Source organism: Phoca vitulina, unplaced genomic scaffold (genome assembly GCF_004348235.1).
Source record: "Phoca vitulina isolate PV1807 unplaced genomic scaffold, GSC_HSeal_1.0 scaffold4, whole genome shotgun sequence".
Taxonomy (NCBI): domain Eukaryota; kingdom Metazoa; phylum Chordata; class Mammalia; order Carnivora; family Phocidae; genus Phoca; species Phoca vitulina.
Window position 1 is genome coordinate 58,264,111 of NW_022589707.1, and position 27,251 is coordinate 58,291,361.

The following is a 27,251-nucleotide window of genomic DNA, read 5'->3' on the forward strand; positions in this document are numbered from 1 at the left end:
GGAATGAGAGGTAGGAAAAGGCCAAGTATGGAAGAAGGCTCCACTTACAATGCAGCGCTCGTAGCTCTCAGGGAAAGTCTATTGTGCATACAGTTCCAGTCATGGCAAGTTAAGGAGAAATATATCTAAAGGAAGATGACTTCTGAGGCATTTATAGACTATATTATAATATCCAGCAACAAATGATATTCATGTGCACCATGTAAAATGTGCCAAATTTTCCTTTATTAACTTTTATAAAGGTGTAAATATATTTCTTAGCTCCCACTGATTTAGATTTGGGGAAAAAAAGAGGGAATATTCATGAGTCCCAATATAAATAAGAAAATGATAAATAAATAAATTGGAGAGAAGGGGCATATCTTTTATGGGGAAGAATTCCAGATAATTGATGTAGCTACTTGCCTCTTAAGGAAGTGGAGCTTAATTTCCTACTGCTTGAGTGTGGGCTATGATTTATCACTTAATGCCAAAATTTTGAGTATAAAAGTGGGGGAAGGATTTACTTAACAGTGGAGAAATCTGGCAAACACTACATTGGCCAGGTGATAAAGGTTAACATCAGTAGGAGTATCATGTTGATGGCATGTACCCTTGGTATGATGTGATCTCACTGAAGGGCACCTCATCTTTGTAATTTACCTCTAAAAACCCATAATCTAACCATGTGAAAACATTAGATAAACCCCAATCGAAGGACATTCTACAAAATACCTGACCAGTACTCCACAAAAATGTTATGGTCATCAAAAACAAGAAACTATCATAGCCAAAAGTAGCCTAAGGAGACATGATGACTAAATGTAATGTGCTCTACTGGATGGGATGCTAGAAGGGAAGCAAGAACATGATGGGAAAACCGTGAAATCGGAATAGTGTGTGGACTTGCGTTAATAGTAATGTACCAAGTTGGTTCATTAGTTGTAGCAAATGCACTATAGTAATGTAAGATGTTCACAACAGGGGACACTAAGTGGGAGGTATATCAGACTGCTGCACTATTTTTGTAACTTTTCTATAAATCTAAAGCTACCCTGACATAAAAAGTTGATTTAATGATGTTTAACATGCTGCTGTATTGACTGTAACGAGCTCCTACATATTAATCAACACATCTGTCTCTCACCCACACCGATGTACCAAACCATATGGCATAAAGGGTCATTTTCCTAACACATAATAAGACTACTTCATCTTTCAGGCCAATGTAATATCAGCGGAGTCAGACTTATTTTGAGAATTTCAGATTTTTCAATAATATTTAGGTCATGCCCTTAGTAATATGACACAAATGCTCAAAAGATAATGTCCACAAACCCTTATTTCTCAATGGCTTTAAAAGATGTAACATCCTTCAGCCACCTGTCCAATATACTTATATTTCATGTGAATGTTACTACCAACATATTAATAAGACAATGTATTATCTCTGAAAGTAACATTCTTTGCTAGATAACCGAGGGCAATGTTCATTTATTGATCATTTGTTAACATGATAGGTAAGGGAGTAAGGTCCGATGCACCACTGTCTTAGAACATGAATGAGATTATTTCTTTGCTACTCCATACCTGTCCTTTAGAATTATAAGACATCAGGATTCTGGGAAAATTAGAAAAGATTTCTTTCATGCTGTTTCCAATTTATCATTTTATTTTGAAAAGGGGAAAAAAGTATTGGTGTCACTGAATGTTTACTTAACAAAACAAAACAAACTATTACAAATTTCCAAAACTGTTAATAAGAAATGTGCTTTTGTTAATACCTAATAGTACAATTTTAAAAGTTCAGTCAATCAAAAATTTAACCATAATAAGTTGGTCAGAATTACCTAATTCTGCCTTTAGGAAAAGATGCAAATGCCATTAAAGAAAGCTGGAAAAAAAAATACATGCAACTTCCTGAATATATTGCAGGACTAAAAATAAGATTCAGTAAAAGCACTTGTACAATCTATCTACTGTACTTTGTCCAGTGATACCTTGCATTAAGGAAAACGGCCATGATGCTGGATAGTGAGAGAGAAGAAAGTGTTCTGCAGGGAATTCTTAACTAAGGAATTGCAGAGAGTCAACCAACATATTTTAGAAATTTTTTTACAGTTAGGTATTTACTATGGAAAAAAAAATAATGGGTCAGGAGAGACCGACAATAAATGCAGATTGCTGTTTTTTATATGCCTCTTTAATATGTTCAGTTCAGTGAATATGTATTTTGCATTTTGTTAGACTAGTGTGCATGTGTGGTAAGTAATGAGAATTATAGCGTCTCCCTTTCTCAGAACACCTATGGTGTGTCAAGCTTTATGATGCCAAGCGTCTGACAAACACCATGTAAAACTTAACACAACTCTGCAAGGTGCATACTATTACTATTTAACAAGTGTGGGAACTAAGAACACTGTAAGTTAGGGAACTGAGCAAAGTCCCACAGCTTGTGAGTGAGCCTTTACAAACTGTCTGGCTGCCTCAAATGCCCAAACTCTTTCCACCAGAGCATACAGCTTTGTTATACTTTCTAATTCTGAACACTATTGAATTCAATGGTTATCACTAACCAGGTGAGTTAGGTCATTGGACCTCTCTGGGCTTCACGTTTCTCTTGGGTAAATGAAGTTGGCTGGCTGATTTCTAATGTTTCTTCCAGTTCTAAAAGAGTAACAATTGATTGATTTATATACAGGATTAAGAAAACTAAAATGTTTTTGTTAAAAGAAGGTCATGAACAGTAGTCCTTACTAAATTCTGTGATGATGGGGATCTATCTAGAACTAGATATTCATGTGATTTCTTTCAAATCTCTACAGTCCTGTTAAGCCAGGACTAGTGATCTTACCATTTTCAATGTTATTCCCTAAAGTTTACATCTAAGTGGAAATTTCATATTTTTGTGGCACTGCATAAACTATATACTTAAATATGTGCCTCACAAAGAATTAATAACTTGCATTCAAATATGAAGGTAAAGAAAACTATTTTTTTCTGGATCTGAAAATAATCAAAATATCAGTTTATTTTAATTCACATTTATTTATATATAACAATTATTTTCGACAAATGAAAATACAAGCATATTTATAAGATGGTAGACATAAATATAAATGAAATATATTTCAGACAAAATTTAACAAATATATTAGACAAACTGATGACATACTTAACACTTAGCTTCAAGGTACATTAACATGGATGTTAAAAAGGATGTTTTCACAAAAACTGCTATAAAATGTTCACATTTGTGTTAGTAATAGGTCACATTTCCTAGACTGATGTTTTATGAAAACTGTAAAGATTTAATGTAATCATTCACCTCATGTGGTAACATTATTTGTAAATGAAGCATATTTTTGTCAACAGAAATATTCATTTAACTTTTAAATAATATGGCATTTTTATCAAGACAATGCTACCTTTATTAAACAAACATGCACAACACATTAAAACTCAAATGATTCACATACCTTTATGCACGGTGTTTAGTTTTGCTATGGCACGCTATCTTTGTGAAAAATATACTTACAATTTGGCACAGAATCAATAAATTGTATTGCTCCTAATCAAAACAAATGTGATTTAAATTTTCCATGCATGGAAAATACTCTATCACAATTTGCTTTTTCCCTTTACATTTTATTGACCAATGGCAGTTCTTTACTGCTTTAGTTGGCATAAATAATGGATAGCCAAGAACTAAAAGTCATGGTTAGGTGTTTTGCCTACACCCTAATTGGAAATGAGTCGATTTCAGCTTTTCTAGCAGCAAAACATTTCCATCTGTATTGTGGCCAACAAATTTCTAAATAAGGGTGTTATCAGCAATAATATGTATCATCATGAGATGCTTTTCTTTAGGAGGCAAAGAGGTTGAAAGGAAACGTGGATCTCTTCATAAACTGGGAACATATGTGGTAAGGGGAGCAAACGCCAACTGAAGCAGAAGCAGGGGAAGTTCTTTGGAAAGTGGTGACGGCCCACGCTCTGGAGTAGCAACGAGGCAGAAAACAAAGGCAGGCCCATGGGAACCATTCAGGGTGGAAAGGGCTGCCATGGCTTTGAGGAAACTGAAATGTATCACATGTATCCCTCAAAAGAAATAGCATCCAGAGCAGGGACAGCATTCCTGGAGCAGCAAACTACCACTGCTTTTTAGGAAAAGTTTTACATTTCCACCTCGGTGTCTAAATTGGGACTGAAGAAATTAAGCTAACTGGCAACATTTTTTTTTTTTTTTTCTGAATTCATTCATAAACATTGTGGAAGAAGAAAGGGAGTAACATTAATTCAAGCTTCCTCCAAACCACAGAAGAGAAATCACACTCATTCTAAGCGTAGACTTCAGAGTTAGGGTGACTAAGAAAAGTGCCAGAGCTCTTTCTCTCTAAGATACACTTGAGGGGTTGTATTTTGAGAGACTGGTTGAAGGAATCTGCTCCTTTCATAAAACCTTGATAGTCTAGTTTTTATATTTATTATCTGGGGGAAAGGAAGCAGAATTAAGTCCACCTTTTAAACAAATAGAGTAATGAACATAATGTCGTTTTCTTTGCTTTAAGATCCTTGCTTTTCTGAGGACCTTTAAGCAGTGAAATGGCAAAGAACATCAAACAGGTTAAATAAAATGGGCAAACTTTTGTTTAAAGCTGTTACAGTGCAAATAGACATAAAGATTACAAATCACAGAGCACCGAATTTTCAAGAGTGAAATCGTACCAAAACCGTGATAAATTTTCGCTGACATCATAGGAGAGTAAGTGGTCTGGAAGGTCACTGATGGTGCCCTGCACGGCCAGGACATGTGGGGCTAAGGTGAAGGGTACGTCGTTCAGGAGTTCGGCCATTAGTGAGTTGTTTTCCAGAGTCTGGCCTGCCTTATTTTCCACCTCGGGGCCTGCTACGGTCACACTGGATGAGTCTTCTTTGCCAGTCTAAAAGTACATGTATATTTAAGTCATTTAGACCTCGTGGACTTTGAGGTTTAGTAGCGGTAAATGTGGCGTTAATATAGCAAAATGATTGGGAAATGTGGACTACAGAAATATTCCCAGATTAGAATGCTGTTATTTACTCTACTTGTGAAATACAGCCATCTAGATCTCTACTAGGCTTTGAAATGAATTCTAATCCCTACTCTTACTCAGACTGACCACCCATGACCCCTCAAATACAAATTGGCATCCTTGCTATTTCCCTAGCCCAGATAATGTCTACAAAGTCTGGCTCACAAATCTGATGTATGCTTTCAGGCTCTACAGAATTCCCAGCTTCCCTGTGAAATCAAATTTTATCAACGTAGTCCAGAGTGACCTTGCCGGCTTCAGAGAGAATATGGGGCAAAATGCCTAGGATCTTATTTGGCATTTACTGTTTGTATCCTTGCTAGTGGTTGTTTCATTATACATATGTCTTATCCCCAACTAGAGTCTAGGGTACTTGAGGGCAAGAAATCTATTTGACATCTCTTTGTATTCTCCACCTTGCATAACTTACCTTGCATACTTTGTATGTATGCATGTATCCTCCACCTTGTATACCCTGATACATACTTGAACATTTACCTTGAATGCGAACCGTAAGTATTGACTGGCTGCCTGACTTTCACTGGAACTAGCATGTTATATTACCCAAGGTATTCAAATAAGAATTGATATATCTTGTTCAATTTCTTTAAAACTGGTATACCTTGCATATGGTACTTTACCAAAAGATGTGCACCAGGGTGTTCATAGCACTCTATGCAAGCCCCAAACTGGAACCGAACTAAGTATCCATCAACAGGAGAATGGATACAAAACTGAAGTATATTTACAAAAATGAGAACCAATGACCTCCTGCTCCAAGCAGCTGAAACCTACCTCAAACCAGGTTAGGCAAAACTTGACTCCCCCACCCCCTCAACCCAGTCTCATGCAGAATAAAACTGCAGAGTCTTTACAGAGGCCCACGGGGCCCTCCCTGATCCCCGGGGCACCTCTCTGCCAGTATCCCCAGCTAGGCTGTCCTGGCTCCCTCCTCTCTAGTCCCACTGCCCCCTGCTGTTGCTCGTGCACACCCAGCCTGCTTCTGCCTTGGGCCTTTCCTCTCCAGTCCCTCTGCCCAGAAGGTTCTTCTCCCAGACATACCCGGCTTCCTTCTCTCACAGCCTTCTCAAGGAGGCCTTTCCTGACCACTTTATTTAAACTGTAGCCTGGCCCTCACCTCCCGCACTCCAGCACTCCGTCTCCCTCTCCTGCTTTTTCCTCTCCATAGCCCTCAGCACCTTGTTCTGTGGTATATAAGTTATTCTGATATCACCCCTTGGAAGCTTAAGGAGTTTCACTTCCCATGTTCACTGCTGTAGCCCCAGTGCCCAGATCAGTGCCCAGTGCTCAATAACTCTTTGTTGAATGGATGAAAGCAGACAAGATTTTTCCCTGCATGGGGCTCACATTGTAATAATTGTAAGTGCTGATAAATTCCTCCTCAGTCTAGAGGAGAATGGTTTTGTGTGTAGGAAACAGCAGTTTTGTTAAACTTGTTATTGAAATGGAAAATGAAGAGGGTACACCATAAGTGTACAGCCTGCTAAGTTTTAACCAACCAAACACCTGTGAGCAACCAGCACCCAGATCAAGAAATAGAAGTGACCAGCTCCCCAGAGGCCCAGCAGGTGCTCTTTCAGTCACAATCAACTCCTTGCCCCTCAGTCCCCATTCTGATTTCTAACAGCACAGACTGGTTTTACCTGTATTTTAAATGAAGTCATAATACAGTATGAACTCTTGTTTCTGGCTTCTTTCACTTAACATTTTATATATGAGATTCATCCGTGTTGTTGCATGAGGGCTTTAAAAATTTTTTGAAGGACATATTGTTAGGAGATAAATTCTTACTGATGACTACAGACAGTGTGTGTGTGGGGGGGTACTGTGTCCAGGGAAGGAAGCAGGGAGACCAGCCGGGAATGAGAAATGATTGTGGATTAGGTGGTGATACTAAAGGTGAGACAGAATGGTTGGATTGTGGATAGACCAAGAAGAAAGCCAATAGGATTTGCTGATGGAATGGATGTGGGGTGTGAGAGCAAGAGCGGAGCAAGGATGAAGCCAAAGTTTGTGGCTTGAGCAATAAGGATGGAGTCTCCATTCTCCATTTACAGGGATGGGAACAGAGTGTCAGCAGGGAGCGGGTGTAACAGGAAGATGAGGAGCTGTTCGTAGATGGGGGCTCCGACAGGAGTCTGGAGCTGGGGGAGATCTCGAGGAGAAGGTCTGCTTGGTGCTGTGTTTAAAAGATGATGGGAGGTGGGCGCCTGGGTGGCTCAGTCAGTTGAGCATCCGACTCTGTTTGGGCTCAGGTCATGATCTCAGGGTCGTGGGATGGAGTCCCATGTTGGGCTCCACACTGAGTGGGGAGTCTGCTTCTCTCTCTTCCTCTCCCTTTGCCCCTCCCCCTGCTTGCACACACCTTCTCTCTAAAATAAATAAATAAATCTTTAAAAAAAAGATGATGGGAGGAAGGCAAGTAAAGACAAATATGAGAAGAGACAACATTTTGAGACATGGTGCTACAGATGGGAAAAAGATATATGGGCCACTAGCTAGACAGGGATGTGGGGTCAGGAGAGGTTTCTCTTGATTTTTCTTTTGCTGTATGAGCTGAGAGAAATGACACTGTTGTTATGCTAATGAGAAGCTCTAGAAAGGAAAACTCCATGGAGATTCTGTAGGAGAGGAACTGGTCTCTTCACAAGGCATCCCCAGCACCTAGTACAGAGGCCCTCAAGAAATATTTGTTTAGTAAATGACTCTGACCTAACCAAACACATCCCTAGCAAGAGTTATCCTCACTTCCGGTGAAAATAAAACACCAGAGTACTTTCTTAGGACTGTAACTAGAACAGTGTAACCACACCCTGCTACGACAAAGCTTATTAGAAAGGTCCATGGACGCAGTGGACAGAACCTGCCTTCTGAAACCTGAGTGAGACTTAAATACTAAGGATCCATGGGTCAGATGAGAGCACAGGTATCAGTGAGCAATGATGCCACAATTCCAGCCTCTTTAGAGGATCTCACCTAGCTATCGCTGCTTTCTTCAAGATGACCTATGCATGGAGGCTTTGGTTACCGTGGAGCGGCACAACAGAGTGTTCAGAGCACACATTCTAGAACCACACTGCTTGGGTGCAAATCCAAGGTCTCCTGCTTATTGTCTTGGGCAAGTTATTTAACTCCTCCATGCCTCAGTTTCCTTGGCTATATTATGAGATCAAGAACAGTACCTATTTCACAGGATTGCAATGAGGATTAATGAAATGATATTCATAAGTACGTAGAATAATGCTTAGCACATGTTAAAGTGAGTGAATAAATTAAAACTTTGGGAATGGGTAATGCCACTTGGCTTTAGATAAAATTTAGGATTCACCCATCTCTCTTTTTTTTTAACATTTTATTTATTTATTTATTTGAGAGTGAGAAAGTGTACAAGCGGGGCGGGGAGGAGAAAAGGGAGAGAGAGAATCCCAAGCAGACTCTGTGCTGAGTGTAGAGCCTGATGCAGGGCTCCATGAGGGGCTTCATCTCATGACCCTGAAATCATGACCCAAGCCGAAATCAAGAGTCAGATGCCTATGGGGCGCCTGGGTGGCTCAGTCGTTAAGCGTCTGCCTTCGGCTCAGGTCATGATCCCAGGGTCCTGGGATCGAGACCCACATCGGGCTCCCTGCTCAGCGGGAAGCCTGCTTCTCCCTCTCCCACTCCCCCTGCTTGTGTTCCCTCTCTAGCTGTGTCTCTCTCTGTCAAAAAAAAAAAAGAAAAAAGAGTCGGATGCCTAACGGATTGAGCCACCCAGGCGCCCCTCTTCAGTTTTTGACATCATCTTATCTTACCCTCCTCTCTTATATCTTGCCTTCTCTCTTAATCTCATGCACAAATGTTCCCTAGATATATCCGTTAGCAGCATCCCATGCTTGAACTTTCTTCTCTTTATTGTGTATAGAACGTTCTCCAGTTTCATTAGCCAAGTCATCTCCTTTCTTAAACAAAAGCATTCTTGAAATCTCACCTTCTCCACTAACGAGGAGGTGTATTACCCGTACTGCTTTGCTTTCTCAACACCCAACTTCTAAGGTTTAACCCTCTGGCAGACCGCATCTTGGATAATAAAGGAATTGAGACATAAGGTTCCTCGTTCAAGTCCTCCTGATAAAACTGCCGTATACTTCACCTGCCTGGGCCTCACTTCTCTAGTCTGTAAAATGAGTGATGAGGGAGGACAAATAATCATGAGGAGGAGGAGGAGGAAGAGGAAGAGGAGGATGGCAGCAACCGGCATAAACTGGGCACTTTGTGCCAGTCTCCATCTGAACTGTTTAAATGTACTCACCCATTTAAGTCCCACCACGGTTTTGTGGGGTGTGTACCATTATTAGTCCCATGTTAAAAACAAGAGGGCACGGAAGCACACAAGGTGAAGGAAGTTGTCCCGGGTTACAGAGCTAGTCTGTGGTAACACTGAGAATCGAGCCCGGTGACCTTTAATGCTCCACATTCGAAGACGCCGCACACCTCAGCTTTGGATAGATTGGGCAACTGAATGAACAAAGCCCTGAAAATTGAGGGGATGGTATCACAAAATATGACAGGTGCCAACATAGCATATCCTGGCCTAATTCAGAAGGAAAAAAGACTCTAATATCTTTTACCATTAGGAAGAGAGGACTGAAAAAATCATTAAGGTGACAGACTTTAGACTGCAGAAGGACAGAAAAGCAACTGTAATTTATAAAATATTTATCCCCAGAAATAAATCTACCAGTAGTCTGGATAAACCACAGGGAAACGCTGGGGTCAGTGAAACAAGATTGTCTATAAGTTGATCACTGTTGAAACAGAGAGGTAGAAGGTACGCGGGAATGTGCTACATGTATTCTTTCTACCTTTGTCTGAAACTGTCCAAAATAAAAAGTTTCCAAAAATTAACGTAAAAATACCACAGACAAAGTGTTCCACCAAATGCCTCCTAGAAGGCTCTGAATTTCAGCTGTGCTGTATGTATTACTCCACCATCTATTTCTTAACAGTTGGCTCGAGTGCAACGTTACAGTCTCCAAGGAGGCTGCCTGCCCTCTTGGCAGCAGGGTGAGTGCCATGATGCAGCTGCTGTTGGCATGCTGAGAGCTGGAAGGGGAGAAACTATAAGGCAAAACACGAGTAAGTCACAAAGAAAATGTGAGTCAAAATTCAAGGACCCCACACCCGCTACTCTGCTCACGAAGTCGAGCTTGGCAGCCAGTGGAAGCAGAGGTGGGGGCTGAGGGCTGAAACAGGTGCATGAGTTCCCTGGCAAAAAGCAGCCCTCTCTCTTACACACACAGTCTTTCAGTTTTTTCATTTGCATAATAAAATGGGTCTTTAAAGAGAAGAATGAGTATGTTAACCACAATGGAGCAAGAAGAAAAGAATCAATTAACCTTATGGTTAATAGCCAAATTTTAAAAAATTACTTCAAATATTATGTTCATAAAACATATTCGTTATTTTTGTGATTAATCTTGTCCGCAGAAGGGCTGCTATGACAATGTTCTTGAGTATAAGTTCCTTCATATAATCTAGCTTTAAATACTTCTTTTTCAAATTAATGTTTGTCCTCACATGGTTTAAGTAGGAGTAGGCCATGTCAGAATTTTTTTTTTTTAAATCTTGGGGAGAAGAGAAATTTCCTTATCTATATCATTACAACAAACAAAGTTTACAGTTAATCAGCTATTTTTATGTTTGTATAAAAATTATTTCTTGTTCATCAGTTGAGCTGTTAAAAAATGGGCTGGCCAAGTTTATCTTGTAATCCTCACATTCTATTATCTTCGTTTCAAATAATTCAAAAAGGTTTATAGACACTATTCCTCCCTTTCTTGCAGAGGGGCTGCAAAGATTCATGAGGTTCAATCTGTAAAATCTTCTCAGAGCTTCCGAAAAAAACACAGTCCAAGAATACAAGGCACATAACACTTTTCAGTAAAGGCTTAGAAAAATGAAGTCACTTCCCTGGAGCAACAGAAGGTTAGTGGCATCCTGTGAACCTCGTTCCTGGGTATTTGAAAGCAAGGAAATGCAGGTTTGAGAAGAGACGACATTTTTCCTGGCACAGAAACCCCCCAAACCACCATGAAATCTATTAAGGGGTGCCAATTTTGCAAACCCGCTAACAATGTGGAGACTTCCCGACTAAAGTATGACTATTGTATTAATATGAACATCACCTATATTTGGCATCTTTTCAGACCTCCTGCTTTTTAAGGCAACCCGTGCCTCGGATAAGTAGAGATAAAATAGTGTCCTATAAAAGCAAAATATTGAAGCATTAAAATTTAGAAACCAACCTTAACCAAAACAGTCACAGAACCTATTAGAAGAATATGAAACCACGTATAAAACTCACATCTCACACATTCAATTTACATGCAAAGAAGGTAGCTATACGCTAAAGCATATTTCTAGGAAACGAGTTACAGGAAGAAGAGGTAATGCCAAGCTCTGGCTGTCTATGCCTTTAAATTCTAACATCTATAAATAAAAGACATGTTCCTTTGAACAATAGCCCGAACGGGCAACACTGTCACTTTATCTCCCCAGATAACTATCCATTCTATTCTGGCTTCAGCTGGTATCTGCCTGCATTACATCAGCGTCTTGACGGGGGTGGGCTGGGGGGCAAACGTGAGTCAGAAGCATCAGGGGACAAGAGGTTAGAAGGTGACAGGAGCAACAGCACAGTTAGTAGAGTAAGGCAGTACTCAGCCTCCTTATTTGTTTCTTTTTTCTAAGAGGCTAGTTGCTAATAAATGGCCGGCTAGCTGATGAAAGCCAAGGGGCTGGTCTCTTCTACCTACGTAAGTCCTAAGCAATAGTCTCCCTTCGCTAGGGAGAAATTACTTGGCAAAGGTGGAGCCCGTTCGCTGCTTTTCTGCAAATCCTCCCTACGCAGAGCACAACACCTGCACAGCACAAGCGTCCACTTGTGGCCCCTGAATCGGGTCCCCCTTTTTTCTGAGATATTCTAGGCACCCCACACTTGATTTTTTACATCGAGGGGTTAGGCCAAAGCAACAAACAAAAGCCTGGAACACCTGACCACGGATACAGCTAAATTAGGCAGGAGACAAAGCTGAATTCACTGCCAACCTGTTTCCCATACGGCCTGGCCTCCCAGGTTGAGGATGCCATATATTAGAGTAGCAAACTAAGAGGCCAGGTTAGAAAGTAGGTATTTTCTTTGCTCCCTTTCCTTTCTGATTTCTGACATCATTTCAATTTGCAACTTGGCTCATGATTTTTTTTTTCAGTATTTGTTCTCTTTTCTTCCGCCGCCCCCCCCCCCCCCAGTATTTCCACCTGCCTGTGCTTCCTGCTTCTTCCATCTTTCTTTAAGAAAAAAAAAGTTCTCCTGACTTCTTCCTCTTTTCAGAACTCCCGCTGAACCTATGCAAGTGAAGAGGGGGAAGGAAGCAGGCTGGCACTGGCTTCTGTAATCTGTTCCACGCATTCTTGGAAAAGTGGCTTCACTGAAGCCGGAAAATCCTCCGTACAGCCAACTAGAGTGGGGGAGCAGTGGAAAGAGGAAAGAGAAGCATTTTAGGAAAGGGACCAGCAAAAAACAGTATGTTCAGCATGGGATCCTCTTTAATACGGGTTTGGGACATAAAAAAAGCTATTCTAGTAATTTTTTTAAAAAATGTTTTTAAAAGGTAGTTTATAGAAGTTCATCATCTCTGACCTGAAGCTCTCCAGGAATCTCGTATTTGCCTGTAGGCCTTCCCCCTCATTCCTGCCCGCCCATATTTCACCCCTGCTCTCCTCTTGCCCTACATCACCACCTGGCCCCTCGCTGCTGGCCAGTGGGCCAGGACCCCACTCTGCAGAGGAAACACGAATCATCAGGCGAGGATCTCTTCTACTTACCGCATCTCTGCCCCTCCACGCTTCCCTCCTACCACCACAGACAAGTTGCCCTCTTCCCACCCAAAGCGAATCCCTCCCCAGGGCTCCACACCCATCCTGTCCCTACTCTTCAAGGACGTGGCTTCATCCCTTAGGAGGTGGCTCCCAATTGCCGATCTTTTATAAAGTCAATTCACCATTTACAGAAAATTCTGCTGAGGTCTTTCACACCCACTGGCATCTCACCCACTGAACGCCCACACTATCTTTCTCCCTTTTTTCACAGCCAGGCTGAGATGATTGCTGACACTCGCTGTCAGTCTCACTCCTCACCCACTGCGGTCTGCCTTCTCTCTCTGCCCCTGTGCTGACACTGCTTTGTCCAAGGTTACGAATAATCACACTGTGCTAAACTGAGAAGCCGTTCTGAAGTGCTAACCTTATGTGACTTCTTTGTAGCACTTGAGACTGGTGACCCTCTGCGTTTTTATTTTCTGGCTTCCGTGCCACTTCGTGGTGTTGCCTCTGTCTGTCTAGCTGATTATTCTTTTGTCTATTTCTGAAATGATATTCTCCAGGGTCTCATTTCTGTTCCTTTATTCTTCCTCATCTCAACACACTTCCTTAGAGGAGCTTATCCATATCCGTGGTTCCTATTGCCCTATCCCTCCACTCCCCGAAAGTAGATAAGTATGTAGATGCATGCATGTGCGTACACGTCCACACCCATCTCGAACCCAGACTTCTACTTGGGGCTTCTGACCCACATGTTCAACTCCTATTATACCTTTCTTTTCTTTTGGAATATTGAACTCAGCATGTTCTGAACCTGACAAGTCCTGCCCAGCTCTACTCCAACCCAATGCTCTTCTAATATTTTTTGTATAATGACTGCCAAACACAGAAGCCTGAATTATCTTTCTCTTTCCCTGTCACTTCTTCCATCCAGTAAATGACTGAGCCCTACTGATTTTGAGGTTTTTAACGTCTCCCCAAGTTTCATCATTTCTCATCAATCCCACCATCAGTTCTCTTAATGCTAGCCTGTGGCCTTGTGTCATGAATACCGCACGAGTGTCCTGCACATGGCCTTACTCCCCCTACACTACATTCTCCCTCTCGCTGGTTGTATGAACACACATGCTCTTCCTTGCTTAACGCTTCTCAATGCCTCTGGACAAAAGAGCAAACTCCGTATCGTAGCACATAAGGTATGATCTGGTCTTGCTTACCCCCCTGATTTCTTTTATTACCATTCCCGAACGTCTTCATCCATACCAAGCTATTTACTATTATCCAAACATGCCAAGCTCTCCCTTTAGCTCTGAGCTTTGGCTCATTTGATTACTTCTGCCTTAATGAAGACATCTTTCTCTCTTCTTCTTCTCCCTTCGTCTTGCCTATTTCAACTTGCCCTTCAGGATGCACAGTAGGACTCTTTCAGAGAGATCTCCCCAAGTAACTCCTCCAACCTGGGCCAACTGCCTGCCTGTGTATTCCCACAACAGCTTGTGCATACCTCTCTCACCATACAAATCATACTGGACTAGAATTCTCTGTCACCTCTCAAAAAACCATGGGCCACTCAAAGCCAGGGACAATGGCTTTCATCTCCATTTCCCTGGCAATCGGAGCAATGCCGCTCATAATAGGTGATCGATACATGTTTACTGAATGACTAAATAACTGCAGTTTCTTCATGAACTTTATATTCAGATTTGTTCAGAATAAGCCAGGAATTATTATGTTAAGCTGGATTTCCACATCTGTTTTTTTTCTAACAAGATTTTGCTCACTGTATTATCACCCACATGGTGAACCATGGATGGTATTAAATACAGATAGAACTTAAAACTAGTTTAGTTTCCTGAAGAATGAGATGGATTGTTCTTGACTTGCCAAATGAACAACTTCACAAAAGTGTCTCCCAATGGAGGTTCAGTAAGGTTCTGCTATAATGTGTGTGACACTGTGGCAACTCCTTTTTATCATAGGTCCACCTTTCCCTGAGAGAGAGAGGAACAAGCTAACCTTACCAACTTTTCTGGTTTCCATAAAGAGGGATTTTTCTCTAAGTTCCCTGGCTGTCTGCCATACCCCTTATTCCTCCCCGAGGAAGTAGACTGAGCTACTCAGTTGGTGGATGACGGCCATAGGTCATGTTTCTAGATGAGGGACACTAAACCATCCAAGGTCCTAAGCCTGGAGAAAGTCTCTTTGCTCTCTACTTGGACCAAGGGAGACAAGTATCCAGAGTTAAGAGTGTCTGTTGTGCTGATTTAAACTTTCCCCACAGGTCTACACAGGGGTTACTGGGAGCGTCGAAGTCCATTTCCACTACTACATTAAGCTCCCTCCTTTAGCCTAGGCTGCATTAGTCGAAAGGGGGACATTTTGTTTTGCTGTCTGCTGGCTCTTTGGTCTTATTTCTCCATTGGCCCAGGATGCAGATGAGGAAAAGGAGTGCCCTTTATTAGGACATTATGACCCCACCAATTTCTATTTCCCACACATCTCCATTTATACCAAAATGAGAGGCATTTTAATCATACCAAACAAATAAAAACAGAGTCGTGCAGATCTTAAATGATCCCAGAATTAAAACTGTAACAAACTAATGATTTTTAAAACTTACATGTGCTATGATACTCTATGAAACAACTTACTGGTATGGTTTAATCAATTTCATAATTCAGTTAAATCTGTGGGATAAGAAAAGTTTTAATCAGAATCTTGGGAAAATGTCGTTTGTTTAGTGCTTTATATAGTTTTTGAAGTAGTTTCACATACTTTGTTTCATTTGAGCCTCACGACCTGTTAAATTTGATAGGGAAGCTACTGTTTCAATTCTCATCTTCTGAGGCTCAAAGTTAATGACTAAGGTCACGTCACTGCTAATTGGCAGAGATGCGTACTCTGGGTTTCCTGATTTACAACCCAATGCTCCCCCTTCAATGTAAAGACCATCATCAAGGGAAATAATTTAACTTGTCTGGGTTTTGTTTGTTTGTTCTATGGACTTAGCAGTTTCTCTATGGACAAGTGTCATCTGGAGTAGAGAACGAAGGTCCAAAAGTATAGATTGTGCCACTATAGAACTAGAGCTCAAAGGATCCGTGCAACTAAGCATCTTGTTACTTGGTTAAATATAGTAAGCTGGATACAATATGTAAAAGCTTAAAAACTATAGCATCTGATCACAGCCATGGCTACACAATGGCTTAGGCTTCTGTACATGAATTCTTTAAGCTTATTATGTATACCACAGGTCTGAAGAATTTGATATCCCTTATTAGTCACACTGGATTCTAGTTAACTTCCCATTTATATGGCTTATTTTAAATATCTATTCAACTCCTTTAGAACGCAAATGCAACAAGGTCACGTTTTTCCAGATAATTTCAAAGGAAAACAATGAAAAATGATCTTGTACATCTCAGCACACTAAATATTAATTTCACTCAAATGAAGGATTTTCATTTTATAAAACAATAAAGCACTTCAACTGTCTGCATAGACCAATAAGAAAGGAAATGGAATACTTTCTAATTTTAAAGATGGTAAGAAAATAGAAATATTTTATTATACCTTTTATATAATTAGATAAATAGAACGTATATTATATTGGTTGAATGGAAATAAATAGCATACTATAGTAGTAGGAAATACAAAATGAAAGTAAATCTAAAGATATTAAGTAATAGCTACATTCTGGGGTTTTTTGGGGCAAGTGCTTTGATGGAATGAACATTTAACAAATTCATAACCTAAGTATAATATGTATTTTTAAGAACAAACATTTATATGTCATTATAAACAATAAAAATGCAATTATGTCATGTTAAGGTTGTTTGAAGACAGGAAGCTAATCTGTTCTGCTCTTAATTTGCACTGAAAAGTTTGTATTTTGTCAGTTTATATTATTATTATGTGAAGACATAAATATATACTTTTTAGTATGTACATAGAATTGCCATGTCCATAGCCAGAATTCAAAGATGATTATCAGTAGGACCTCATGTTCACCTTGCATATAAACATCTTTCTAATCTCAGGAAACAAAAAAAATCTTTAAGAAATGGGAAAATATTGGATAGGAAAAACCTTATTTTCTTTGTAATTTCAATCTGATGCGTGGACTAGGCCACACACTTGGAAATACTATAGTAGTGAATACACAACTGTACATTTGAGATGAAAGTGAAGGGAAATGCATCATACCAAATGGAGTACAGAAATTATGAAGGTAGGCTAATTAAATTCCACTCAGAGGGCATATGAGTGGTAGCATTACCCACACTTGCTGTACCTAACCCAGCACTCTGCTAGAAAAAAGCAATGCTTGGCAAGCTAAAATGGTGAGTAGTCACTTGACCTTGGCTCTCATTTGCAAAAAAAGGTTGTATTTCAAAATAGAAGATGTGGATGGAAAAGTAAATACAGCTGTGTTTTCTCCACCCCAGTGTGAGAATGAAGGGGCTAAAAATCAGAATGGCAAGAGGCATGGTCCCTTCATGGTATATACTTAGAGCCCAATGGAGAGTGCTATGATTTTATTTTATGGCTAACTCAGGAGAATATTTTTTTATTGTGGTAAAATATATGCAATGTAAAATTTATCATCTTAACCATTTTTAAGTGTATAATTCAGTGCATGAAGTACATTCACAGTTGTGCAGATACTACCACTGTCTATCTCTAGAACTTTTCCATCATCTCAAGCAGAGACTGTACCGATTAAACAACTCTCCATTCCTCCCTTCCCCCCAGCCCCTGGTAACCTCTATCTATTATACTTTCTATCAGTTTGCCTATCTAGGGACCTCATATAAATGGACTCATACAATATTGATCCTGTAGTGACTGGCTTATTTCACTTAGCATAATGTTTTTGGAGACTATGTATGTTGTATCATGTATCAGAATTTCATTCCTTTCTGAAGCTAAATATATACCATAGTTTGTTTATCCATTCAGCTGTTAATAGACATTTGGGTTGTTTCTACCTTTTGGCTATTGTAGGACAGTATTTTTAAACTACAGTACAATCAACAAAGTAGGAAAGCAGGAAATAATTCTAAAAGGACTGTCAGGATTCAATGAATATAGGAGTACAGAGTATTTATGTGGAGAAAAGTTAGCAAGAACTGAAGTGAGGGAAACATAAAATATGTTTCCTGCTTATTTTGAATTGTGATTTTTTAAGGTATAATAAATTTGTATGTACCTTTTTATAATACACACTTTGCTTAGCTTTAACAATCATAATTAAAGTAAGCTTTGCCAACTTAATATTTTATGGATTAAAATTTGAGTATAATTGATGGTATTTCAATCCTGTTTGAAGCAGCACCATAATCTCTAAGACCTTCCACCCACTCTGGAACTCACTGCTGTAATTCTTTTGTGTGTTATTTTAAGGGTACGAGATGTCATTACCTGCTTTTGGGGAAAGTCTACCCAACAAAATACAGAGTGAATAATGCTAAGAATTAATTAAAAATGAGAAGCCACAATCATGCCCAAATTTACAGAAAAATTTAATATATCTTAATTTTTTAATTTAAAATTTTAATTTAAAAAATTTTAAATGCCTCAACAAAGTAACCAAAAAGGAAAATACACATTGTGCTTGAAAAGTGCTTTCAGATGAACAGCAGAATACTTGCTTAGTATAGAATCAATTCTTAGGGACATCCTTTTTCAGGATTCCTAAGTTTTTAGGGAGAAAGAAGTTAATTATCAGAATATATACTATCACTTTTACTTCAAGTTGAAAATTAATCTGCAAGGCTTGGAAAGAGCACTAGATCCAAGTCCCCATGGCTACTGCCTCCATAAGCCATGTGACCTTACACAAAACATTTAAGCTTTCTGTGTTTCAATTAACTCCTCTGAAAATATGAAATAGTTGGACCAGATGATCCAGTTGTAAAGTACCATAATTCCAAGTAGACTTAGACCCTAAATCTTCTGCACTAGTAAAAATTCTTAAGGAAATAGCACTTAAATTAATATAAATAATAACTATAGAAACAAAGTATCAACTGATAGTTATATATCTTGAGAAGAAACTTAGAACAATACTCCAAAGGTTATGAAAAGGACTCCTATTCCTATCATGGAAGAATACCTAATTTACACTGCTCTTCATTATGATAAAAAACAAACTTCGGAGTAAAAAAAAAATTACATATAAATATGTGTGTGTGTGTGTGTGTGTGTATACATATATATATATATGTAGGTTCCAATCTTCTATCAAGTTATGGCCTAAAAAAAAAACACTGTTATAATTATTAAGAACTCAGAATGTATTTTCTCAGGCCAGTGGGTCCACAATAGAGATGAAATCCTGTATATTTGCAATAAATACATGTAGGGAAATTATTAATATTAAAATCAGAATAACAATAAGCCAGATTAAACATTTAAAAATTATCTTGACTGTCAGTGCTAAAAAAAAAAAAAAAGCAAATATAGTTGTAGGAGCTGAACTTTGGTAGAGAATCTGGAAGGTACTTTGGAGTACTTTCAAGATTGCTGGCCTAGGTGCACTGTCAGGTATTTTCATTAGAAGTATCTCTAGGAAGTCTGGAGAGTTGTATTCAAGATTTTTTGTTTCAATCCCATCAGTAGCAAGGTGACAAAGTAGATTAAGTGGTAAAATCTGGTAAAAAGAAAGAGATTAAGAAAGATGCATGTGTAGGACAAGAAAGCAATTCACTGGAGGTGGGAATGACTGGTTATCACAAGTCAAAGTGTGAACATAATAGACTTGCTGATAGAAATGGCAGACAGGATAGGAGAAGGAAGAGCCTCACCTAGTTCCCTTTTGGCCAACCAGTGACTGCACCATAGGTCAGTGAGGTGTTCATGATGGCTGAAGTAGGGAACAGAAAGGCCTCATGGAAGGAAGCAGCAGCAGCAGTTAACTCTCTGTGACCCAGCCATTTACATGGTGGTCCTTGGTAATCTGAGCACTAGTTTTCAAAGGTCTGGTATTTCCAAGTTAGTTGATTTTCAGGACCTAGTACAGATCTTTTAGCCTTCTAGAAATAACTGCTATGGCTTCCACTGCCAAAGTGGCTTAAAAACCAACGCCTATAATTTCCAAAAGGGGTCTTAAATGTATGGAAGCTACACTCAGAGTCCAGCAGAGCTTCTGTTTTCCCTCCCATGCCTACTTTATTGGTGAGTTGATGATGGGAATTCATTAAGGAAACTAATTTATGGCTTACCTGTGAGAGTGCAAGTAAGGATTTAGATGATGAGCTTTGATATATACTAGTAAGTAAATTATATTAGCATTACTAATTCTAATTTTATCAACTCTGAGTCAGTCTTAAGGTTGTAACAGTGTACCTACGTCTACTGCCACAGACATCGGTAACCAGGTAAATGGGCACTTACTTGCCAGTCACTGCTCTAAGCTCTTTACCTGTGTCCTCTCATTTAATTTTTTGTTTGTGATGTACATACTGCTTTCACCTCCATTTAACAGATGGAGAATACTGAAACCCAAAGAACTGAGTCTAACTCTGAGATCGTACTCTGATTCACTATTCTATGCTGCCCCGCAAACCTGACACCGTCTAAGGAAACTTCGCTTCATACCTTGTAAATGCACTGTTTCTAAAGACTTTGTCAAATTGTTTCAAAAGTATTTTCCCCTTCAGAAAGGGTTATAGAATACTTTCCCAATATTCCTACTTTCTTTTTCTCTCGAAACAAAGAGAAGCACATGTAATGTGGAAGATAACCTTTTTTTTTGTTGTTAAAACAAAAACCAAAGACAAGGGAAAACATTACATGTTGTCACTTTTATATCCAGCTGGATATGCTAATTTATGTGGATCGTAGACACCCTAAAATTACAGACTATTTAGACATTTTTAATCCCTAAAAAGCAGTGTTGTGATGCCTGAATAATATATTTTTAAAGTAACCTTTTTACCTTAACCAAATATATTCTAGTTAAATTTAAGAAAGTAAAGTGACCACATAGTGATGACACTTCCTGAGACAAGCTCTCTGTGACTCACTGTCCAGTGACAAGCATGGACTGGATTCAACTGCCCATATCCCCTAGCCTATGGCACTTGCTGAGTAAAGGCAAGAAGGCACCAGGTGTCAGGACCTGGGCTACAATCTGTTCTCAGGCAACAGAGAAGATACTTTGCCTTTAAAAGGCTCAAACACATGATCTGGGTCGACTTAACATGATTCTTGAACCAACTATGTTAAGAGATTATATCACAGACAAGAAAAGAGAATGAGAACATTTCCGGGACTCAATATAGTTGCAAATTTCTGGGTGGACCCTTAAATGTAGAAAAAAAGGGGAAGTACATCATCACTATTTATGCCCAGAGTAGCACAAATGAAAGTAGTGCTTTCATGCTCAAAGCATACAGTTAATTTCTAAAAGGCCTTGTGTGTTTTTTACTTCCTATTTGTTTAATTGCTTTGAACTAAAACCTAAACAAAAATTGATTAAAGTGATGCAGTTCAAAATACAAATTTCATGCTGATTGCTTGAAAAGCTATAAAAAATATCTGGATCACCAACTACAAAAAGTAAAGCAAATCACAAGTTTGAAAACAATTTTAAAATTCTGAGCAGGTAATCACTGAGAGGAAAACAAAAATACTTACACTTGCATAAAAATTTACTCAATTTATGCTATTCCTTCTTTCCTTTCTCATAGCCCCCCAAATTAATTTTTGAAAAGAGACCTATACAGACAATATATGTAAAATATTATGCTCTTTTGGTAGCATGAGCTTTGTACTGTCCACTAGTATGATTTACATGAGTTTAGGAAAATCAATTAACATAATATACCATATCAATTGAATAACAAAACTATATGACCATCTCAATAGCCTCAGAAAAAATTAAAAAAAAAATCGGGTACACTTTCATGATAAAAACACTCATCCAACTAGGAATTGAAGGGAACTTTCTCAACCTGATTAAAGGACATCTTCAGAAAATCCAAGCAAGCATCATATTTCACAATGAAAGACCAGATGCTTTCCCCCTAAGATTAGGAACAAGACAAGGATGTCCACTTTTGCCACTTCTGTTGAACATATTATTAGATGTTCTAGCCAGAGCAATTAGGCAATTAATCAGTAATATATTTTAAAAATAAATAGGTAGTTTTATTTCCTTTCTAATCTGGATGCTATCTTTCTCTATATGTAAATGCCATGAACTTGCATGTAGAAAAATCTAAGAAATCCACCAAAATACTATTAGAACTAATAAGTTCAAGGTTGGAGGATACAAGATCAATATAAAAAACCAGTTGTATTTCTACACATGTGCAATAAATAATCCAAAAATGAAATTAAGAAAACAATTCATTTACAGTAGCATCAAACAATAAAATATTTAGAAATAAATTTAAAACTTATACTCTGAAAACTACAAAACATTGTTGAAATTAAAAAAACAGTCTAAATGGAAAAACATCCCATGTTCATGAATCAGAATATGATATTAAGATGGCAATATTCTTCAAATTCATATATAGAATCAATGCAATTCCTATCAGAGTCTCAGCTGATTTCTTTGTAGAAATTGACAAGCTGGTCCTAAAATTCATATGGAATTCCCAAATACTCAGAACTGCCAAAATAATCTTTAACATTAAAGAACATTGGAGGGCTCACATTTTCTGATTTCAAAACTTACTACAAAGCAACAGTAATTAAGATAGTGTGGTAATGGGGCGCCTGGCTGGCTCAGTTGTTTAGCGTCTGCCTTTGGCTTGGGGTTGTGATCCCGGGGTCCTGGGATTGAGCCCCATATTGGGCTCCCTGCTTGGCGGGAAGCCTGATTCTCCCTCTCCCACTCCCCCTGCTTGTTTTCCCTCTCTCACTGTGTCTCTCTCTGTCAAATAAATACATAAAATCTTTAAAAAAAGAAAGATAGTGTGGTAATGGCCTAAGGACAGACATATATCAATGGAATAGCATTAAAAGTCCAGAAATAAACATATGTGTCTATGCTGAACTACTTTTATAGGTGCCTAACTTTTATTTTTTATTAAAGTATAATTGACACACAATGTTATATTAGTTTCAGGTGTACAACAGTGATTCAACAATTCTCAACATTATTCCATGCTCACCACAATAAGTGTAGTCACCATCTGTCACACTGTTATTATTACAATATTATTGACTATATTCCCTATGTTGTACTTTTCATCTCTGTGACTTATTTTATAACTGGAAATTTTCACCTCTTAATCTCTATTTGCCCACCCCCCCAACTCACCTCCCCTCTGGCAACTACCAGTGTGTTTTCTGTACGTAAGAGTCTGTTTTTGAGCAAAGGGAAAGAGAGAGAGAGAGAGAAACCAAGAGACTCTTAACTACAGAAAACAAACTGATGGTTACCAAAGGAGGGGGTGGAGTGGGGGGATGGGTGAAATAGGTTGATGGGGATTAAGGAGTGAACTTGTCATGAAGAGCACAGGGTGATGTATGGAATTGTTGAATCACTATACTGTACACCTGAAACTAATATAACACTGTATGTTAACTAACCGAAATTAAAGTAAAAACTAAAACAACAAAAAAATAATTCTTAGCAATGGGATAAAGACATTTTAAATGTGAAAATCAGTTCAAGACAAAAAAAAAGTATTTTTGTTTATTTGTTTTGTTTTGTTTAGATTCCACATTATAAGGGAAATCATAGGGTATGTTTTTCTGTTATTTCACTTAGCATAATACTCTCTAGGTTCATCCACATTGTTGCAAATGGCAAGATTTCATACACACACACACACACACACACACACACACACACACACACACAAACACACACACCCCCAACATCTTTATCCATTCATCTATTGATGGACACTTACTTAGGCTGCTTCCATATCTTGGCTATTGTAAATAATGCTGCAATAAACATAGGGGTGCATATATCTTTTCAAATTAGTATTTTTACTTTATTTGGGTAAAATACCCAATAGTGCAATTACTGGATCATATGATAACTCTATTATTAATTTTTTGAGAAAACGCCATACTGTTTTCCATAATGGCTGCACTAATTTACATTCCCACCAACAGTGCACAAAAGTTCCTTTTTCTCCACATCCTCGCCAACACTCGTTATTTCTGGTCTTTTTGATTCTAGCCATTCTGACAGGAGTCAGGTGATAGCTCACTGTGGTTTTGATTTGCATTCCCTGATGATTAGTGATGTTGTACATCTTTTCATGTGTTTGTGAGCTATCTGTATGTCTTCTGTGGAAAAAGTCTATTCAGGTCCTCTGCTGCCCACTTTTTTTTTGAGAGAGAGAGAGAGAGAGTGAGCAAGCCCAAGAATGCACATGGCGTGGGGGGCGGAGGGGCAGAGGGAGAGGGAGAGAGAGAATCTTAAGCAGGCTCCATCACAGAGCCATTGCAGAGATCGATCTCAGGACCATGAGAACAGGACCCTGAGATCACGACCTGAGCCTAAATCAAGAGTCTGATACTTAACCAACTGAGCTACCCAGACACCCTTCCTCTGCCCACTTTTTAATCAGGGTGCTTGTTTTTTTTTGCTGTTGAGTTATATAAGTTCTTTATATATTTTCGTTTTAGCCCTTTTCAGATACATCATTTGCAAATATCTTCTCCCATTCACTAGGTTGCCTTTTTGTTTTGTTGATGGTTTCCTTTGTTGTGCAAAAACTTTTTATTTTGGTGTAGTTCCAATAGTTTATTTTTGCTTTTGTTTCCATCACCTGAGGAGACCTATTCATAAATATGTTGTTGAGGCAGATGTCCAAGAGATTACCACCTATGTTTTCTTTTAGGAGTTTTATGGTTTCAGGTCTCATATTTAAGTCTTTAATCCATTTTGAGTTTATTATTTTTTTATTATGTTCAGTTAGCCAACATATAGTATATCATTAGTTTTTGATGTGTTCAGTGATTCATTAGCTGCATATAAGACCCAGTACTCATCACAACAATTGTGTATGGTGTGAGAAAGTGGTCCAGTTTCATTCCTTTGCATGTAGCTGTCTAGTTTTCCCAGCACCATTTGTTGAAGAGACTGTATTTTCCCCATTGTATATTCTTACTTCCTTTGTTGTAGAATAATTGACCATATATGCATTGGTTTATTTCTGGGCTCTATTCTGGTCCATTGATCTATGTGTATATTGTTGTGTCAGTATCATACTGTTTTGATTACTATAGCTTTGTAGTAGATCTTGAAATCTGGAATATGATACCTCCAGCTTTATTCTTCTTTCTCAAGACTGCTTTGGCTATTGGGGGCCTTTTGTGGTTCCCTACACATTTTAGGATTATTTGTTCTAGATCTGTGAAAAATGCTACTGGTATTTTAATAGTGATTGCACTGAATCTGTAGATCGCTTTGGATAGTATGGACATTTTAACAATAATAATTCTTCCAATCCATGACCATGGTATACCTTTCCATTTGTGTGTGTCATTTTCAATCAATGTCATCAATGTCTTACAGTTTTCAGAGTATAGGTCTTTCACTTCCTTGGTTAAATTTATTCCTAGGTATTTTATTCTTTTTGCTGCAATTGTACATAGGATTGTTTTCCTAATTTCTCTTTCTGCTACTTCATTATTAGTGTATAGCAATGCAACTGAATTTTGTATATTAATTTTGTATCCTGCAACTTTACTGAATTCAACTATCAGTTCTAGTGGTGTTTTGGTGGAGTCTTTAGGGTTTTCTACATATGGTATGTCATCTGCAAATAGCGAACGTTTCACTTCTTCCTTACCAATTCAGATGCCTTTTTCCCCTTTTTCCTGGCTGACTGCTGTGACTAGGACTTCCAGTGCTATGTTGAATAAAAGTGATAAGAGTGGACATTCTTGCTTTGTTCCTGATCTTAGAGGAAAAGCTCTCAGTTTTCACCACTGAGTACGATGTTATCTGTGGGTCTGTCCTAAATAATCTTTCTTATGTTGAAGTATGTTTAGTATAAACTCATTTTGTTGAGAGTTTTTAATCAACAGTGGATGTTGTATTTTACCAAATGCTTTTTCTGCATCTGTTGAAATGATCATATGGTTTTTATCCTTCCCCTTGGTTATGTGATGTATCATAATGATTGATTTGCAAATACTGAACCACCCTTGCATCCTTGGAATAAATTCCATGTGATTGTGGTGAGTGATCCTTTTAATATATTGTTGAATTTCATTTGTTAATATTTTGTTGAGGATTTTCACATTTATTTTCATCATAGATACTGGTGTCTATTTTCTTTTTTGTGTGTGTCTTTGTCTTGTTTGGTATCAGGGTAATACTGGCCTCACAGAAATGAATTTGGAAGCTTTCCTTGCTTTTCTGTTTTTGGAATAGAGAAGAATAGGTATTAACTCTTTAAATATTTGGTAGAATTCCCCTGTGAAGCTATCTGGTCTTGGATTTTTGTTGGGAGTTGTTTTGATTACTGATTCAATTTCATTACTAGCAATCAGTCTGTTCAGATTTTCTATTTCTTCCCGATTCAGTTTTGGAAGATTGTATGTTCCTCGGAATTTCTCCATTTCTTCTAGGGTGTCCAATTTGTTGGCATATAATTTTCATAACATTCTCTCATAATCCTTTGTATTTCTGTGGTGTCAGTTGTTATTTTCCCTCCTTCATTTCCGGTTTTATTTGAGTCCTCTCTCTTTTTTCTTGATGAGACTAGCTAAAGGTTTATCAATTTTGTGCATCTATTCAAAGAACCATCTCTTGGTTTCACTGATCTTTCCTATTGTTTAAGTCTCTATTTCATTCATTTCCATGCTAATCTTTATTATTTCCTTTCTTCTACTAGCTTTGGGCTTTGTTTGTTCTTCATTTTCTAGCTCCTTTAGTTGTAAGGTTAGATTGTTCACTTGAGATTTTTCTTATTTCTTGAGATAGACCTGTATTGTAATAAACTTCCCTCTTAGACCTGCTTTTCCTGCATCCCAAAGATTTTGGATCTTTGTGTTTTCATTTTCATTTGTCTCCATGTGTTTTTTGATTTCCTCTTTGATTTCTTCATTGATCCACTGGTTGTATAGCAGTATGTTATTTAGCCTGCATGTGTTTGTATTTTTTTCCAGTTTTCTTATAATTGGTTTCTAGTTTCAACTGTTATGGGTGGAAGAGATGCTTGATAAGATTTCAGTCTTTTTAAATTTATTGAGACTTGTTTTGTGGGCTGACATGTGATCTGTCCTAAATAATATACCATGTGCACTTGAACATGTATTCTGCTGTGTTTGGAGGGAATGTTCTGTTAGGTCCATCTGATTTAATGTGTCATTCAAAGCTACTGTTCC

The 27,251-nt window shown here is 38.4% G+C and overlaps 1 protein-coding gene across 7 annotated transcripts in view; it reads right to left on the reverse strand.

The window, feature by feature from the left end:
• Nucleotides 1-3,021: 3,021 nt before the first annotated feature.
• The window catches only part of UMAD1 (UBAP1-MVB12-associated (UMA) domain containing 1), a 211,803-nt gene continuing 187,573 nt past the window's right edge, over nt 3,022-27,251 (reverse strand). For all 7 annotated transcript variants that reach the window (XM_032402064.1, XM_032402066.1, XM_032402067.1 and 4 more), the window contains one exon: nt 3,022-4,922. In XM_032402064.1, coding sequence (XP_032257955.1) covers nt 4,665-4,922 — 258 coding nt within the window. In that variant the 3' untranslated portion in view covers nt 3,022-4,664. The remainder of the gene's footprint in view (nt 4,923-27,251) is intronic.